At 39.3% G+C, this 18878-nt stretch overlaps 1 protein-coding gene across 1 annotated transcript in view; it reads right to left on the reverse strand.

The window, feature by feature from the left end:
• Positions 1-18878, reverse strand: part of COL4A4 (collagen type IV alpha 4 chain) — a 138992-nt gene that overhangs the window by 82347 nt on the left and 37767 nt on the right. Inside the window, exons 9-19 of the mRNA XM_023193830.1 lie at positions 17710-17772; positions 17308-17343; positions 17062-17103; positions 13020-13100; positions 12158-12211; positions 11811-11870; positions 10887-10931; positions 10516-10569; positions 8644-8713; positions 7718-7822; positions 2399-2563 (exon numbers count right to left, since the gene is read on the reverse strand). Of these exons, the coding sequence (XP_023049598.1) occupies positions 2399-2563; positions 7718-7822; positions 8644-8713; positions 10516-10569; positions 10887-10931; positions 11811-11870; positions 12158-12211; positions 13020-13100; positions 17062-17103; positions 17308-17343; positions 17710-17772 (775 nt within the window). The remainder of the gene's footprint in view (positions 1-2398; positions 2564-7717; positions 7823-8643; positions 8714-10515; positions 10570-10886; positions 10932-11810; positions 11871-12157; positions 12212-13019; positions 13101-17061; positions 17104-17307; positions 17344-17709; positions 17773-18878) is intronic.

Genomic DNA, 18878 nt, shown 5'->3' on the forward strand with positions numbered 1-18878 from the left:
GAGTTTGAGACCAGTCTGGCCAACATAGTGAAACCCTGTCTCTATTAAAAAATGCAAAAAATTAGCTGGGTGTGATGGCATGTGCCTGTCATCCCAGCTACTCAGAAGGCTAAGGTAGGAAAATCGCTTGAACCAAGGAGGCAGAGGTTGCAGTGAACCAAGATTGCATCACTGCATTCCAGCCTGTCTCAGAAAAAAGAATGAGAGGAGAGGAGGAGAGGGAGGGGAGGGGAGGAGAGGGCAGGGGACAGGGGATGGGAGGAGAGGGCAGGGGACAGGAGAGGAGAGGAGAAAGAAAAGACATGAAGGCCATGTGCTGGATTAAAACTGCCACTGACTGTGTGCAAGCCAGTAGAAATGTACACACACTAAGGCAAATCAAGTGGAATTTAAGACCCTGAAAACAAACAAACAAAGAGCTCCTATCCAGAAAGGAAAACAGATTTCAAACCCAAAAAATCAAGTATCTAAATGTTATGAGTTCTCGGTAGCCAACACTGGAAGCTAGGAAACAATAGAAAATGCCCTCAAAATCCTGAGGAAGAAAGATTTCCTACCTAAAATTTTATACTCAGCCAAACTGGCAATCAAAGTCCACAGCAGAATACAGGCATTTTCAGATGAGCAAAGTCTCTCAACTTTTCCCTTTTATTTATACTTTTTCCCAGGAAATATAATGAGGTAATAAAGCATTAAAAAATATATGGGAAATAGAGGGCCCCAGAGAAAGAGAGAGGATGGAGGAAAGACTCAGAATATTGGTAAAGGAAGATCTCAAGATGGTATTCTGGCAACAAATTAAAAAATGTAATCTGACCTAATCTGAACAACTCAAAAAGCTGCCGGAGAGATTTATTCAAAGAGCTAATACTAATGGAATAGTTCATGAGTTAGAGTGTATAATGATGAAATTTAGATAATTCTGGGCAGTCTGAGGTTAAGTTATAAGTATACTGAAAACCAAGCAGACAGACAAAGGAAACAAGACAACTGACAAGATGTTCTGGAAAAGCAATAATTTATACTATCATATGGCTCAGTTGGTGAATAGCCCTTATATAACCAACTATTCAGTGTAAACTCTGAGTATTTATGTAACCAAAATTACGACAATAATTGTATTGTAGTTTGTGGGAGTAGAAAATGTGCACGTGTCGGGTGGGGGGTTGGCGAAAGAAAGCTAAATTCATCTTCTGTAGAGGAAAGTCAAAAGATAATGCTGAATTGGAAAACTTGAGAAATAGCAATACAAGTACATCGAATGTCAGTATAGAGGCGAATAACAAAAGATCCAGGCACATGTGTTGAAATGATCGCCCTTGGTGAGGAAGGATTAGGAGAAGGAGTTGTGGGGGACTTTAGCTGTCCATACCACGCCTTGTAGAACAGTTTGATTCTTAAACCTGAAACTGCCCTTGCAAAAATTCTCACAGTGAAAAAATTGTGACAGTGAAAGAGATTTCACCTAAATAACTTCATCTAGCTTTAGCCTCTAAACTGCCCTTGGCCATTTCTGAGCATGGGCCAAGCTAACTTTGAAAGAATTTAGTATAGTTCAAATAATAATAGCCCTTCCCAAAACTAAACTGCCTTTATAATGTTAATAAAAGGCCACCAGGTAAACTAAACAAAACAAGAAGGGCCTGTATTCTGCTAAGATGTAGGTATACTTAAATGATTAGCAGCATTATTATTCCAGAGGTCTCAAGATTTGCAATTTCCCCAATTATTCCCATAAATAATATCACTATTATAAAGCCTAAGATGGGCCTTTTGAGATGTCTTTTCAGACTTTCGTGTTTCTGATGACTGGATGGCTCCACCTAGACCCAAGACTCACGACTCAAGGGTTCCGCGGCCCTCACCCAGAAGTGGATTCAGCACGTGAGGACCATTTTCCACACCCCCATGATTTCATCCCCAGCCCCCTGCCTGACAAACTATCTTTACAAAACCCTAGCCTCCAAATTTTCAGAGAGGCTGATTTTAGTAATAATAAAACTCCGGTCTTCCATTTAGCAAGCTCTATGTACGTTAAATGCTTTCTCTATTGTAATTCTCCTGTCTTGACAAATCGGTTCTCTCTGGGCAGTGGGCAAAATAAGCCCACCGGGCAGTTACAAACCAAGCCTGTATATAACTCTGATGAAAATTAAAACTACATTTAAAAAATAAAAATTGGTATGATTTTACAAAGTTCTATCATTTACACTGAAACTCCTAACCAAATGATTGCACATACTTTAATTGATGTGAAAGTCCAACTTCTGTTTGTTTGTAAAAGACTACCAACTTAGCTCACGAAACATCATATAACTTTTAAAATATTTAAAAACTACACTTTCTGAATGACAAAAGCAGCATGAATGCTAATGAATATGAATAAGGAGTACTTTACCACTTGATCCTGGGAGGCCCTGCAGGCCTGGTGCTCCAGGCAAGCCAGGTGATCCTGGCTTCCCTGGTTTTCCTGGAGCAGAATCAGGTCTCCCAGGAATACCAGCTTCTCCTGGAAGCCCAGGAAGACCAGGAAATCCTTGTGGCCCAGGGGGTCCTATCATGCCTGCAAGATAAATCAAGAATGAAAATTACATATACTCTCAGAGTAAACGTCTCTGTAGAAGAAATCAACATCAGTACACACTTGCTTAGGTTATCGAATGTTTTAAAGGGAAAGAGATGGCGTTGGAGGCCATTATGCTAAGTGAAATAAGCCAGACACAGAAAGAAATATACTACATGATCTCACTTACAGGTGGAATCTAAAATAGTCAAACCCATAAAAGCAGAGAGTAGGATGGTGGTTGCCAGGGGCTGGGGAAAAAGAGGAATGGAGTGATGTTGGTCAAAGGGTACAAAGCCTTAGTCATGCAAGGTGAATAAGTTCCGGAGATCTAATGTACAGCATGAAAATGATAGTTAACAATACTGTATCTTATATTTGAAATTTGCTAAGAGGCTAGATCTAAAATAAATCTTCTCACCACCCCCCATAAATGATAATGATGTAGACATGACAAATAGGTTAATTAGCTGGAATGTGGTGATCATTGTACAATGTACACATATATCAAAAGATCAAGCTGTGTATCTTAAATATAAACAATTTTTGTATGTCGGTGATATCTCCATAAAGCTATTTTTTAATGCTCTAGATGATGGCTTTCAGAAGTAGAAAAAAAATAAGTGATGTATAAAGTTTGCTTTTCCACAGAACAGATTAGTAGTCATAAAGCAGGAGTTATAATAATTTGAATAAACTGCATTAAAAGAAAAAAATGTAGCTCAAAAATAAAGACAATATACCAGTCATTAAAATGTCTTGCCTCCTTTGAAATAAGCACACGGTGGAAAGAAATGGGTTTAGACAATCAGATTTTCTTACCTTTTCCCCATTCTTTAGGGTTATTGGGGAAGAAACATATTTGATTTAATTAAAATGACTAACTTTTCAATCTTTCTACCTTGATAACTTGGTAAAAATAATTCAAATAAACATATTAGCATACTTAGTAGGTAAAAACATAGACCCACATAATCAACTACATAGAACATAAAATACTGCACCTATCACAGCTGCCCAGGTTGATGGGGAAGGATGGAGGTGCCTAATTTGAACTTGGCCTCTCCCTCTCTAGCCAGGGGACCTCAAGCAGGTTATTCAACTTATTGAGTAGTCTGTATATACCTCCAGAGGCTTGTTATGAGGATTAAAGAAAATAATCCATGTAAGAAGCTTAGTGTAATATCCAGCAAGAGCACATCCTCAGTGAATGTTCAGATGTTCAGTGTGTTCAGATGAGGTCAGAACAAATAATGCAACAGCAGGAAATCCTGCTTCCCCTTGACATCCTACTCCCCTTGCTGCTGTCTTTGGCTTAAAGATAGCTGAAAGCTGGCCAGACCCGGTGGCTCATGCCTGTAATCCCAGTACTTTGGGAGGCTGAGGCAGGTGGATCACCTGAGGTCAGGAGTTCGAGACTAGCCTGGCCAAAATGGTGAAACCCCATCTCTACTAAAAATACAAAAATTACCTGGGCATGGTGGCAGGTGCCTATAATCCTAGCTATTTGGGAGGCTGAGGCAGGAGAATCGCTTGAACCTCACAGGCAGAGGTTGCAGTGAGCCGAGATCTTGTCATTGCACTCTTGCACTCCAGCCTGGGCAACAAAAGCGAAGCTCCATCTCAAAAACAAACAAACAAACAAAGATAACTAGAAGCCTCTGTGAGAGTGGCCACCTTTCACAGCTTCTTTTTCCTTAGTGTGTCTGGTTCCAGATCCTCTCTGTGGAAGACTGCATTTTTCACTGATGCCCATCACAAGAGCTCTGTCCCACACCCTCTGGTTGAACTTTGACATTTCTCTATCAAAAGGTGGCGTGTTTCCTCCCGCTGAATAAGGCCATTAGAAAAGATGATTCAGCTTCTGCCTTGTGAGCCAAAACACTTGTGGCTGGAGTTCTGAGCTACCATATAAGCAATGATAAGAAGCTACCATATTGTAAGGAAGCCTTAGCACAGAGCCCACCCAGGGAGGCTCCTGAGACTATACAAGAGAAATCAGAGAGAGGTGTCCAGCCAGGCCCAGCCCTTCCTGAACTCTTTTTTTTTTTTTTTTTTTTTCTGATTTCTCAAAAGCTTTTATTGAATCAGAAGACAGAACAGCCAGTACTCAAGTTTCTCAGACAGGAAGCAACAGGCTGGTTTCAGTGAGGTGTAAGCAGTGGCCAAGTTCCTCCCAGAAGACAGCCTTTGTACAGGACTACAAAGTCATTAGACCTTCCAAGGAAACGCACAAGATTAGAGGGACATTCACTCCATCTCTCACATGCAGAATCTCTCTGTTCCAATCACGTGGAGAGTCAAACTCAGGGCCAGTAATATTGAGAGTAAGAAGAAAAAAAAAAAAAATCTAAAGACAAGGTGTTCATTATTACCCAGTCCTAAATATTCATCTCAAGGACAGATACAGGCGAAACTAAACTGCTTATTAAATAATCATTCCAGGCACTTGACTAGAAATATGAGTGAAATTCTTCTTGGATTTAGCCCATAGGCTAGCCGGGCATGGTGGCACATGCCTGCAGTCCCAGCTACTCGGGAAGTTGAGGTGGGAGGATCACTTGAGCCTGGGAGGTGGAGGCTGCAGTGAGCTGAGATCTCACCACTACATTTCAGACTGGGTGACACAGTGAGACCCTGTCTCAAAAAAAAAAAAATCCCATAGGCAGTCATTTGTTTTCATAGATGGTAATGATAAATGAGTTTAAATGGATATTTTCTTCTTTCATCAAGGTCACTATTTCCTGCAAATATGGTCCAAAGAGAAACAGTCTTCTCAGTATAGACCCTTCCTGAACTCTTAAACTGAAGAAAGAGTGAGAGGTACTGTACTGATTGCTTTTGTTTCAGACCACGAGGTTTTAGGAAATTTTTTCAGCAAAAGATAACTGAAACCCTGTCAGTAATCAGTAATGTAGCATGTTTATTAAATTAATGGCTGTCATTATTGTGTCCATATGTGCTGGGCTTCCATAGACTTACAAACATATTCACTCCTTGAACAACCCTGCAAAGTTTATACCTTATAGATAAGGCACAGAAAGTTTAGGCCAAATATCTGTAGTAGTAATAGCTAACATATTGAATCTTTACTATACACTAGACTGCAGTCTAAAGGCTGTATACATATTATTTCTTTCACCCCAAGACCTTGTTTTACATATAAGAAAACTGATGTACCGACAGGTTTAATAAATGTCCAAGACCACACAGCTTGCAAGTAGGAGAAACTGGAACTTTCCTAGTTCATAGTGCAAATGCTTAAGTATGTCACTGCACCACATTATACTATACGGCTTTCACGAAATGCTAAGGTGGGATTTGATTACGAGTGTCTGACTCTAAAATTGTGCTTATCTCATGGTAAATACTGTAGATAATTACCAAATTATCTACAAGATATTGTATACATTGTATATATAGTAAATACTATAGATATCACCAATAATATCTATAATTATCTACAAATTATATATTCTAGTATATAATAGGACTAGATACACTCCTGTGCTTAGAACAAAATGAAAATGAGCCCCTGTGGATTTGGCTGCCATCTTGTCTTCATGCCATTTCTAAGACCTGATGTGGACTCTATACAATCAGTCATAGGATTAACCGGGGTGCTGCCTGCTGCCTTGTCCCATTGCCAAGAAGAATGTTTAACCACCTGCCAACAGGGAGAATTGGCTACGGTGTGTGGTATATTGCGGTATTGTCCACCCAACTGTACAGCATGAAGTCAATAGAGTCAGTTGTTGACAGCATTAAATTTTTTTTATTATAAAAGAAATGAATGGGATAGAAGAGTGCGTCACATGTATACTTTTGTGTATTTTCGGCTCAATCACCTGTACATACGGATACATACATGTTCGTGTAATGTAAATGTATGTTTTGCATATAAATGTAATGTAAAATCAAATGCATTTCTTACTATGGGTCATAGTCAAGATTTGAAAGCTATTGGGTTATTTTTTAAAACCTTGTGAATTAAGGGATTTCCTGGATTTGAATCCACTAGAGACATTTGTTACTTACTATCAGATTTTCATTTTAATCTGCTGGAGACACTATTCTATTACAAACAAGCCTGAATGGAGAATTCTAAGACCAGAGCCCAGTGCTTTCTGACCAACGGAATACTCTATATGATTTATATACTCCTGGGTCAGTTAGGCTAAAGCTGTGCTATCTAAAGATTAAGTGAACTAGACAAAGCTTTCCCACCTTTGTGGTTATCGAATCCTGCAAACTGAAAGCTAGATTCATGGAAGATTAAACAAGAGTTTTGTAGTCAGCAGTTGAATATCTCAGAAAACTTCTCACTTCTTCTCGGTAAATATAACAAGAGACATAGGCTGGGTAAAACTTCGTTTATCCAAGACCTTTCTCCTCACGGGTTTAATCAGCTCTCCTGGGTTCACAGACTGCAAATACCCCCTAAACTTCAATTCCTAATCTTACTAGGAATATTAACCAGTGCAGCACCTGAAGGAGTTCAAAGTCCTTATGCCAAGAGGACCCTTTCCTAGGCTTTTTACCAAATGCCACTGTGACCCATCATTTTCTTATTTTTGTTTTTATTTTGAGGGGAGGGAAGAAGACTTTTTTAAAGTAATTATGAATGAAAGTTTTTTTAATCGTGATTTTTACTTCCACCTTTCATGCAGGAGAGTGGACGTACTAAATTTTACAAGTAGATGTCAACAGGGAGAGCCTTCCAGAAGGTTGGGAAAACATGGGGGAACACTAACCCCAGCAGTGGTTTCCAAGCCTTATATGCATGTGATAATTTTGTGGGAGGCCTGTTGTTATACATATATGTTCCTTACAACACCCCTGTGATACTGATTGAATGTTCTGGGGTGCAGCTGAGAAACCTGTATTCCTCCCAAGTAAGTGATTAATTGGTTTGAGTTCAGTGGTTCTTAACCCTGGCGATATATTACAAATACGGGAGCACTTCTACAGTATCAGATCCCCAGGCCCATCTCCCAAGAGTCCAACATTCTTGGTCTGGGGTGTGCATAGGCATCAGTATTATTTTACACAATCCTAAGGTGATTCCAGTATCAGTTACAGTTGAAAGCCACTGCTGCCAATGATGATGCAGGAAATCTGACCTGTAAAGCCAGGGCATCAGGGCATCCATACCTGCACAGGCTTCCCCTGGTCTGCCCAAGAGACCTGGGGGACCAGGTGGTCCAACATCCCCTGTTTCTCCATAGCGGCCAGGGAATCCTGGGTCCCCTGGTTGGCCTGCCAAAAAATGGCACATGAGAACAAACAAATGATATATACATTTTAAAATTCAGACAACAATTACTTTTTGTGAGACTCAGTAAAGTATAAATAGGAAACATTTTTGCAGTTTCTCATTACATATAACATGAAATACCTGAAATGTGAACCCCTTTGGCTGTGCCTCTTCCTCAGACATGTAAATATTGAGTGGGGCTTTTTGTCTTTGATTGAGGCTATTCTTTTTGGTGGCAGCATCTTGATAGGTGTCAGTCAAATAGTTTTGTTTTTGTTTTTGTTATTTTTTTGAGATGGAGTCTTGCTCTGTCACCCAGGCTGGAGGGCATGATCTCAGCTCACTGCAACCTCCATCTCCCAGGTTCAAGTGATTCTCGTGCCTCAGCCTCCCAAGTAGCTGGGATTACAAGCATGTGGCACCACACCCGGCTAATTTTTGTATTATTAGTAGAGATGGGGTTTCACCATGTTGGTCAGGCTGGTCTCGAACTCCTGACCTCAAGTGATCTGCCCACCTCAGCCTTCCAAAGTACTAGGATTACAGGCATGAGCCACTGAAACCAGCCAATAAAATGGTTTCATACTATTTTTAGCGATTAAAAAATGACTTTCTGAAAGATGACATAATAAAAGTCCCAGCATACAGTTTATGTACTGAAAAAATCCTCAGGCACATGTATAATTTTACTCTCATGCTAAAGTTTGTGCATTCAGCCTGCCTAGTGTGCAAGCTATGGAAATACTGGGCCAGACTCTTCTGTGCTGGCCACTCAACTCCTATTTCTGCATAATTTATGGAGGAACTGAATGGGAACACAAACCTTTGAGTGGAAGAGGTGGAGTCACCAAAACACCTGGTGGTCCTGGGTGCCCTCGGTCTCCAGGATCCCCCTGAAATCATTCATTCATTCACTTTTTAAAGGGATATTAATTTTACTCATGTTGCCTGGCATCAAACCAATATTAGAATGACCATGTGCACATTCATATAAGAAGCAGAGATTATAGGCTGACTAGAGAAATGAAGCATCCATGGAGTTTTAGGAGCAGCAAAAAGATGCATCTACTCTCTTACCAACAAGTAGTGGAAGTAAATAGCAAGTCACAAAGCTTCCACAAAAGAAAAGAAATTTAACTCCAATGAAATTATTCTATGCCTACAAATTGGATACCTCTGATGTCACCAAGTTTCTTAAATATACTATGAGCATTAATGTCTAACATGGCATCGACGACTAATAGTTTATTCACCTAATAATGTCCGAATCTACATTTTAGATGTCCCCCTACATCGTGTTCCTTTAATGCCACCATGGTTTTAAGGGAACACAATTCCCTTGCACATGCTGAGCAAGTGCCAGATGTGAGATCACAGAGGTTACTAAGGAAAGAAAAAACGCAATGGTATTAAAAGCAGAAAACTCTCTAAAATGCCCTCTGTTTCTAATCTCAATATTATGTGAGCCCATGCATTTTTTAAACTTTCATTATTCCCCTTCAAAAGGATCACTTCTCAAAAGTAGAACATAATAATGCTAAATATGACACTGATATGATAATATGATAATCATGCATAATAACACACAGCAGGCATTAAAGTAATATACAGTCAGCACTCTCATGCAAAATATTTTAAAAACAATAACAATCCAATGATAAAAATAATAAAACAACAGAATATGACAACTGTTTGCATAGCATTTACATTGTATTAGAGATTATAAGTAATCTAGAGATTATTTAAAATACAAGGTAGGGCGTGTGTAAGTATTATGCAAATACTACATCGTTTTACATCAGGGACTTGAGCATCTGAGGATTTTGGTAGCCTGGGGGTTCTGAAACTAATCTCCCACAGATAACGAGGGACAACTGATATGGTTTGGCTGTGTCCCCAGTCAAATCTTATTTGAATTGTCACTCCTACAATTCCCACCCATCGTGGAAGGAACCCCGTGGGAGGTGATTAAATTATGGGGTGGATCTTTCCTGCGCTATTCTTTTTTTTTTTTTGAGATGGACTCTCGCTCTGTCGCCCAGGCTCAAGCACAGTGACCCGATCTCAGCTCCCTGCAAGCCCTGCCTCCTGGATTCACGCCATTCTCCTGCCTCAGCCTCCCGAGTAGCTGGGACAACAGGTGCCTGCCACCACATCCAGCTAATTTTGTTTTTGTATTTTTAGTAGAGACGGGGTTTCACCGTGTTAGCCAGGATAGTCTTGATCTCCTGACCTTGTTATCTGCCCACCTCAGCCTCCCAAAGTGCTGGGATTACAGGTGTGAGCCACCGCGCCCAGCCTTTCCTGTACTATTCCTGTGATATGAATGAGTCTCACAAGATAATGGTTTTAAAAAATAGGAGTTTCCCTGTACAAGCTCTCTTTTTGGCTGCTGCCATCCATGTAAGATGTGACTTGCTCCTTCTTGCGTTCTGCCATGATTGTGAGGCCTCCCCAGCCACGTGGAACTGTAAGTCCATTAAACCTCTTTCTTTTGTAAATTGCCCAGTCTTGGATATGTCTTTATCAACAGCATGAAACACAGACTAATGTAACAATTGAATAAAATATTAACTGTGTCTCTTCTAAAAATTACATTATTGAATGATTCCTGGCAATACTTTTAAAAATAAATTAGATAACATTAAGGATATAAACTTGTATCAGAATATATTCAAATAGGCTCACTTTTTACCTTTGGGCCAAGAAATCCAGGTAGACCAGGATCTCCAACCAGTCCTAGTTCTCCCTATAAACAAGCACAAACATGCCTTTAAAAAAAAAAAAAAAAAAAGTGACTGGGTGACAAATTACCTCATTCTCATTTAATTTAAGCAACACATTGCCCACTGAGACCATGCAAAGTCTTAACACTGTTCATCGGTTGCATCAGACAATCTTGTGCTTCAATTTTTACACCCACAGCTAAATCCTGCAATCCATAAAATGAATGTGTCTGCCTTCCTAATTACTGTGTTTGCACGCAACAGTACAACTTCTGAATTATACTAAATTGCATTTACTAGTGAAAATGTATTTATTATCTCTATAATGAGGTACATTTACCTTTAATCCTGGGAAACCTGGAGATCCATAGGAACCAGGATCCCCCTAATAAAATTCACAAAAATCAGGATAAACAGAATTAAATCAAAATGCATTAACCAGCTCAATGCATCATTTTTCACCTTGTCAAATTGTTCCATGGATATTTGGTCTTGTTTGCAAAGCTAGCTGAATAAAAGGAAATAAATATAAAATAGGTTCCATTTCTTTATAACATTTGCTACTTGAAGTGACTTTTATTCGTATTCAAAAAATTCATGTCATTGCCAGTGTTTTAATAAAGAATGTATTTTTGTTGCCGTCACTTTCCCAATTTTAATTTCTTTAACTTAGTGCTTGCACTGGGCCAAATATCTTTAAAATCCCTACAATATAATTTGCCTGGAAATTAATAGTTGCTCTGTGCATCATTAGCAATAAAAATGACCATGGAAACCAATATTGCCCCATTCAGTACTAAATCTAGAACCAAATAAACTCAATGTCTATGCCAGCTGCGGTCTGGCCTCCATGGTGACTCTATGAATGGGCTTTCTATCCGTGACACGTGGTGATGTTTGGAGCTTAACATTGTATTTTTTTCTAGCTACTGCCCCTAGATCACCATGTTGTTTTATCAAATAGACTTAAATTAATTATTCCAAGCTACTTTCATACTGATACTGAGGTGCCAGACAAGAGATGTCACAATCCTGTTACTTTTCCCAAATTGTTCTATCTTTTGCTTGCCTGTTTTATCTAAATGATGCCAACAAAAGGATGCTCTGGGATATTTAACTATTCCATAATTCTTGTCCAAAATGTTTTGTTCTTACATGAGATATTCTTCACTTTTGAGCTTGTGGGACTACTGACCTGTTTTTATAAAAACGTGAAAGAGAAGTATCTCCAAATTCACTGATGTTAATAGCAAATGATGCTTACCCAAGGCCCTGGAAATCCAGGAATGCCTTTTTCTCCTTTTGCCCCAATACCAGATTCTCCCTTTAAGAGATGACAACATTTAGAGGGGTTCAAGCAACAATATTTCAGCAATAGGGAAAGCAAAAATAAAATGAGAAACAAAAATTATTGTCAGCAGCTTAAAGAAAACAACTATTTTAGAATACAGGCTCTATAGGATTATGATAAGATAGTGAAAATTCTGGTAATATATATTAGCACTTAAAGCAATGATAAAGACCATGAGAAATAACATTTTAAGTTAAGATAGCACATCACACACACACACACACACACACACACACACACAAAGTACTTAAATAAGCTACCTTGCGTCCTGGTGGTCCTGGCAGTCCAATTGTTCCAGGAATTCCTTTTATACCCTAAAAATTACAATGAATATTATTTGGTCTATTCTTATTATTTAACATACTGAATTCCATCTCCTTCAGAAATCAGAAATCATTTCTTTTTACAATCTGTTTCACCTTAAAAAAAAAAAAAAAAAAAAACCTTGAGAGATTACTTTTCACCTGTTCTAATTAGCACTAAGATCTAAGCACACTTGTAAACCAGACTCTATTTGAGCCAGTTCTCTATGTGAGAAGTATATGGGACACCACGGTGGACCACCATGGAGCCAGGCAGCGGATAAAATTTGGGAATGTAGTCATTGAAAAAGTGGCTCATTTTGAGCAAAGTAGAGAAATTTAACCCAGCAATTGAAAAGCAACGACAGAATCTGCATGTGGCACCAGTAATATTAGCACTGGAAACTGACAGAGGAATTAATATTTGCCAAGAGTCTATTATGGCCCAGTTCTATGCATTTGTTACCTTCTCAATTATCAAGACATCAAACTCATCTGTAACATCTACAGGACAACTGGGCTTCCAGTGGTCTTTTCAATCCACATATCAAAACAACGTTAACAAGCACATGTCATAATTTAGCAGCTTGAGCTAGGTCTGCCACTCAGCAGCTGGGTAAACTTGAGAACTCTGGGAACCTTCCAAGCTTCATTTTCAATTCCACACGATGGGGCCAATAGTAGTACCAACCTATTAAAGCAGGTTTGTGACTAGTGCAGTGATGCATGGAAAGACCTCCGTACTTTCTGCCACAGATACACGTTCAAAAAATGTTTTCTATTGCTACTTTCCTAGGTGACATACGGATTTGGGAATTACCTTTTCTCCTTTATAGAGACAAAAGTCAGGTGGCTCTACCAACAGGGTGGGTCCAGGAGAACCTTGCTGACCAACCTCACCCTTAAAAAAAAAAAAGCAAGATAATAAAAATTTCATATTAATTTATGTTTTGAAGATTTTCACCCATATATTATGGTATAATGCTTCCCATCCTATGTGTCATGGATTTAAAATACAAGTCATGGCAAGTACCTCACAGAATATAAAAGGATATTTACTGTTTTTCTTATAAAAATTTAATACATATTATTGTTAAAAATAAATTTAAAAAATGAAAATGATTCTTAATCCTACTCAGAAGTAATCTCTATTAAAACTTTGATATAGTTTTTTGGCGGTGTGTGTGTGCATGTGTGTGTATATGTACATATATGTGTATATAGGTGAATAAATAATTTGTTTTATGTATTTGAAAATATAATCAGAATACTATATAACAAACATAATTTAAAATATACAGCATATTTTATTAAATTTTTAAATAATTTTGTATTTTTCTTATAACAATATTTTGTGAGCCTTTTCCTATAATACTAAAAGCTCTTCAGAATCCTGATCTTTTTTTTTTTTTTTTTTTGAGACAGAGTGGTCCTGTCACTCAGGCTGGAGCGCAATGGCGCAATCTCAGCTCACTGCAATCTCTGCCTCCTGGGCTCAAGCGATTCTTGTGCCTCAGCCTTCTGAGTACCTGGGATTACAGATAATGCACCATCATGCCCAGCTAATTTTTGTATTTTTAGTAGAGATGGGATTTCACCATGTTGGCCAGGCTGGTCTCAAACTCCTGGCCTCATGTAACGATCCTGATTTTTAAGGCCAATACAATAATCTATCATAAGAATGTACTGTGATGTATTAAGCCATCCTACTCTGGTTAGATTAGATTATTTCTATTTATTTTCAATATTTTAAAACTGTAAAATAATAGCCAGAATTTTTATTTATGCCATGATAGATGTTTTTCTACTGAAGAATGTTTCTTGAATGAATTTTGCCACAATCATAAATTCTCACCATTAATTAGAAGATAAATATTTTGTGCTTTTCTGGGTATTACTATTATTCTACACTTACTACGATCTTTCCTCTTTGTCATAGTTAAGAACAGGCTATAGGTCACCCATATTTGCAAACCAGGCCCTTACCGACCCTGTCACTCGGGGCAAGTTCCTTAAAACCCCTCTCAGTCCACATTTCCTTACTTCCTTGAAACCTCATTTCTCTTCTCTGTGAAATGGAGATTGTAATATTACCTACCTCAAACTATTCTTCTATTGAATAGATAATATACATAAAATGCTTCCTGTGTTGAGGGTAACAGTAAATTCCCTAATATGTAATTACTAAAACTACTAATGCTTTTGATAGTTGGGATTTTTAGAAGAACATCAAGTTTAAATCAAAAAAAAAAAAAAAACCACAAGAGTTCAATTTCTACCTAAACCTGGGAAACTGCAGAAAAGCCAGGTTAGAAACATTGTCTGTTTTTTTTTTTTTTTTTTTACTTGGTTTATCTATGCATTTAACACAGTGTTGGTGTAGCACCTGCCCTAAAGATATCTGCTGCATGAATAAACCATTGAACAAACACATTAACAAAACATGAGTAAATGCATAGTAGGTATTGGTAAAGATAGCCACTCTTATTCTTGTAATTGAGATAAACCTGAACAAAACTCTTAAAGGCTGACAAGCAGGCACCTTCTTCAAAATATTGGTCATATTGCTTTTTTTTTCATATTGTAAAAGTGCCATATGCTCAGTATAGTCAAAGGTACAAAGAAGGAAAACTATGAAGAATTTAAATGTAAAAGGCCCATAATTATATCACGTAGGCATAATTAGAAGCAACCATTTAGGGCACTGTTTCTTTTTACTTTTTTTTAAATTATACTTTATGTTCTATGGTACATGTGCACAACATGCAGGTTTGTTTCATATGTATACATGAGGGCACTGTTTCTTAAAATGAAGTGGGCAAACATGTTCTAGAACATCTGGGAATATTCTGCATCAATATTTTATTTTATTTTTTATTTTATTTATTTATATTTTTTGAGACTGTTACCCAGGCTGGATTGCAATGGCACAATCTTGGCTCGCTGCAACTGCTGCCTCCCAGGTTCAAGCAATTCTCCTGCCTCAGCCTCCCAAGTAGCTGGGACTACAGGCACGGGCCACCATGCCTGGCTAATTTTTGTATTTTTAGCAGAGGCGGGGCTTCGCCATGGTGGCCAGGCTGGTCTCGAACTCCTGACCTCAGGTGATCCGCCCGCCTCGGCCTCCCAAAGTGCTGGGATTATAGGCGTGAGCCACTGGGCCTGGCCCAAAATCATAAAATTATGTGTTCATTCACCTGACAACCTAAAAGAATTAATGTAAGCACATTTGGGATCATTTGAATGGCCATCTCATAGCCAAATACTTCCAAGTTATTCCACTGTCTGAGTTTACAAATGTGTCTGATTGGACTGGCGTGGAAAGTGACTAAGATGCCAATGCTTGCTGGACTCTGCAGTGGTGCATGGGCTCCTGTAGCTTTGATAAACATATTCCAGAGTTCCATGGCTTCCCGAACTTGAAAAACATTGTTTTGGTATATTTTCAGTCAGTCATTTCTGTAAGCCAGAGATTCTCAAGATGGGGGATAGGGGATAGTTAGGCAACCCCTTCCCGCAGGGACATCTGACAATGTTTAGATACATTTTAAGTTGTCACAATTGGAGGGACGGGATGCTACTGACATCTAGTGGGGAGAGGCCAGGGATGTGGCTAAATATCCTGTAATACACAGGATAGCCCCCACAACAATGAAATAGCAGCAGCCTGAGGTTGAGAAATCCCTCTCTGTGTATATTTTAACGTCTTTCTTGGTGCTGTTGCTTTTACAAAGTTGAGTTTATATTTTTGTAACCTGTACTTTCTGTTCAGCATTATATCACAGGCACTTCCCCACATCATGAAGTCTTCATATATACTTTTGACTCTTGTGCTGTTGTGTTAAATGTCTATACCATGACTTATTCAATCACGCTGGAACTCCCTGAGAGCAGGGATCAGGTCTGTCTTGCTAAATCCCCACACCCAGTGTCAGTCCTGGCTTGACATGAAGCAGATGCTTACTACTGACTTGCCCTAAGTTGTTGAAAGAGCCACACACCTACTGCTGACGTTCAGATTGTTCCCTACATGAGTTGCCTTCTTAAATCACTTTTCTTTTTTGAGACGGAGTCTCACTTTGTTGTCAGGCTGGAGAGAAGTGGCGCGATCTCGGCTCACTGCAACTTCTGCCTCCCAGGTTCAAGCGATTCTCCTGCCTCAGCCTCCCAAGCAGCTGGGACTACAGGCACGCACCACCACGCCCAGCTGATTTCTGTATTTTTAGTAGAGACAGGGTTTCACCATTGGCCAGGATGGTCTCAATCTCTTGACCTCGTGATCCGCCCACCTCAGCCTCCCAAAGTGCTGGAATTACAGGCGTGAGCCACCTTGCCCAGCCCTTAAATCACTTTTCTAAAGCGTATTCTTACTAAGTTTTACGCTTCAGCCAAAAGGACAGTGGGTGTGAGTGGCGGGCAGAGACGGGGAGGAGGGGTGTAGAAAAGGAGTGGGTTGGAGATCGTGTATTGCTCAGGGCTCTTGGTTCCAGTCATTTATATTTGCATTTATATGCATATTTATGGGTGGAACTTAGGATTTATGTGAAATTAAGCAAAACAAATCCGTGATTTGACAAAATTGTTACTCTGGACAGAATATATTGTCAAAAACGTTCGACCTCTGTTTGCTAGGGTGAAATGTGTTACACAGATTAACCTGAATGTGGTGTTAAATTTTGTCAGATCTTTCATTTTACAGTCAAGGGTAATGGTGCCATCATAATTCGGCAAAGAAAAGTTCTCAGCCATAAAATTGGGCAGTGACTAGATAATGAATACAAGTCCAAATCATCAGAACAGCCTCCACCCCTGAGCAGCACACACTTTGCCATCTGCTCCTCTGAACAAGAGGGGATTCTTACCGGGTCTCCCATTTGCCCCTTTACTCCCACACCGGGATTTCCCTGAGAAAGAAAAGAAAAAGAATCTAATTGCTTTTGCATTTTAAAAAAGTAATTAAAAGTTATTAAGACTTCTGGCTACACAATTTCGTTTACTGAATACTTTGGGAAATCTGGTAAGAGGAAAGCCGTAATTCTGACAAACACAGTGGTCAATTATTTCATTGTTCAGGGCTCTATTTATGTATCTTGCTCATGACTGCCTACCTTCAAACCTGGAAGCCCTGGTTGGCCTGGAGGTCCCTAAATCAAGGGAAAAACAAAAAACAAAAAACACACAAATCAATCTTCAGACGTAGAAATCAGAATGTGCCTTCTTTTGTTGCACCAAGATCCTATTTAGGAAACCCTTAATTTTAAAACATGCAATGATGGAGTATCTATCATGGATGGGCTGTTGTTTTCGGTGAGGATGATGTCAGTGGCTCCTCCCCAGGGGACCTGTGCTTCAAGATGGAATCCCACTGATAATGGTGGGTTTTCACTGATTCATCGATGATAATCTCTCAAACGGCCCACCTGTGTCTGACCCAAAATGGCAACTTTGCTTCTTTATTTTCATGCAGAATCTGGTTTTCAAAGGGATCACATCAGCAGTGCTGTACTTACCACTAACCCTGGCTCTCCAGGATATCCTGTGGGGCCTGCCGGTCCTCCTGCACCCCAAGATCCCTAAACATGAGAAAAATCAGTGTGTCTGTTACCAAAATTGTAATCATCTTTCACAGAAAGAGTTACGTGTGATCCCATGTGAATAAAAACCTCTAAAGGAATCACAGCCCCCAGCACATCTGCCCTGCTAGGACATTTTCAACAGCAGGTTTGATGCAGCCCTAAGAGGGTCCCAAGCATGCCGGGCACAGTGGCTCACGCCTGTAATCCCAGCACTTTGAAAGGCCAAGTGGGGAGGATCACAAGATCAAGAGATCGAGACCATCCTGGCCTACATGGTGAAACCCCGTCTCTACTAAAAATGCAAAAATTAGCTGGGCGTGGTGGCGGATGCCTGTAGTCCCAGCTACTCGGGATTGTCCCAGCTGAGACAGGATAATCACTTGAACCAGGGAGTTGGAGGTTGCAGTGAACCGAGATCACGCCACTGCACTCCAGGCTGGTGATAGAGCAAGACTCTGTCACAAAAAAAAAAAAAAAAAAAAAAAAAGAGGCACCAAGCTAAAGGTAGCAGCATTCTGGTAGTTGTAAGTCCTTCATTTAGGGTCCAGAGATCAATCTTCCTATTTACAAATTTAGGACCCAGAGATCAATCTTCCTATTTACAAATACCTCCTGTAATAACAAAAGTGGAGAACAAAGAAAATGCATTACCACCTACTCCTAAATTCTGTGTTACAATTTTGATACACATCAGGATGCTTTTAAAGTATTATTATTAATTAACATTACATATTAATGTATTTATTCTTCTTAGCATATTTTTAAAACATGGTCTGCAAGATCTCAAATTGGGGAAATATAGTTCCTAATTTGAGATCAAGATGAGTCAGCCATACAAAATTTTCTACAACATGTAAGTTGTAACACAATTATACACAAATTGTCAAGAAAAGGTACAAGCAATCCTGGAAGCATGGAGAGATGTTCCCCAGGCTCCTGCTGACTCTGCCCAAGTCAAATGACTGGGGAGTGTGTAATGAAATTGCTCTGTTTAGGAGGATGAACTGATACTTATTTTAACAGCAACATTGAGGTATCACATTTATTACATGGACCTGAGCTTCAATCATACTAAGGAAACCAATCCAGAAAAATAGTTCCAT

The sequence above is a fragment of the Piliocolobus tephrosceles genome, chromosome 11, assembly GCF_002776525.5.
Source record: "Piliocolobus tephrosceles isolate RC106 chromosome 11, ASM277652v3, whole genome shotgun sequence".
Taxonomy (NCBI): domain Eukaryota; kingdom Metazoa; phylum Chordata; class Mammalia; order Primates; family Cercopithecidae; genus Piliocolobus; species Piliocolobus tephrosceles.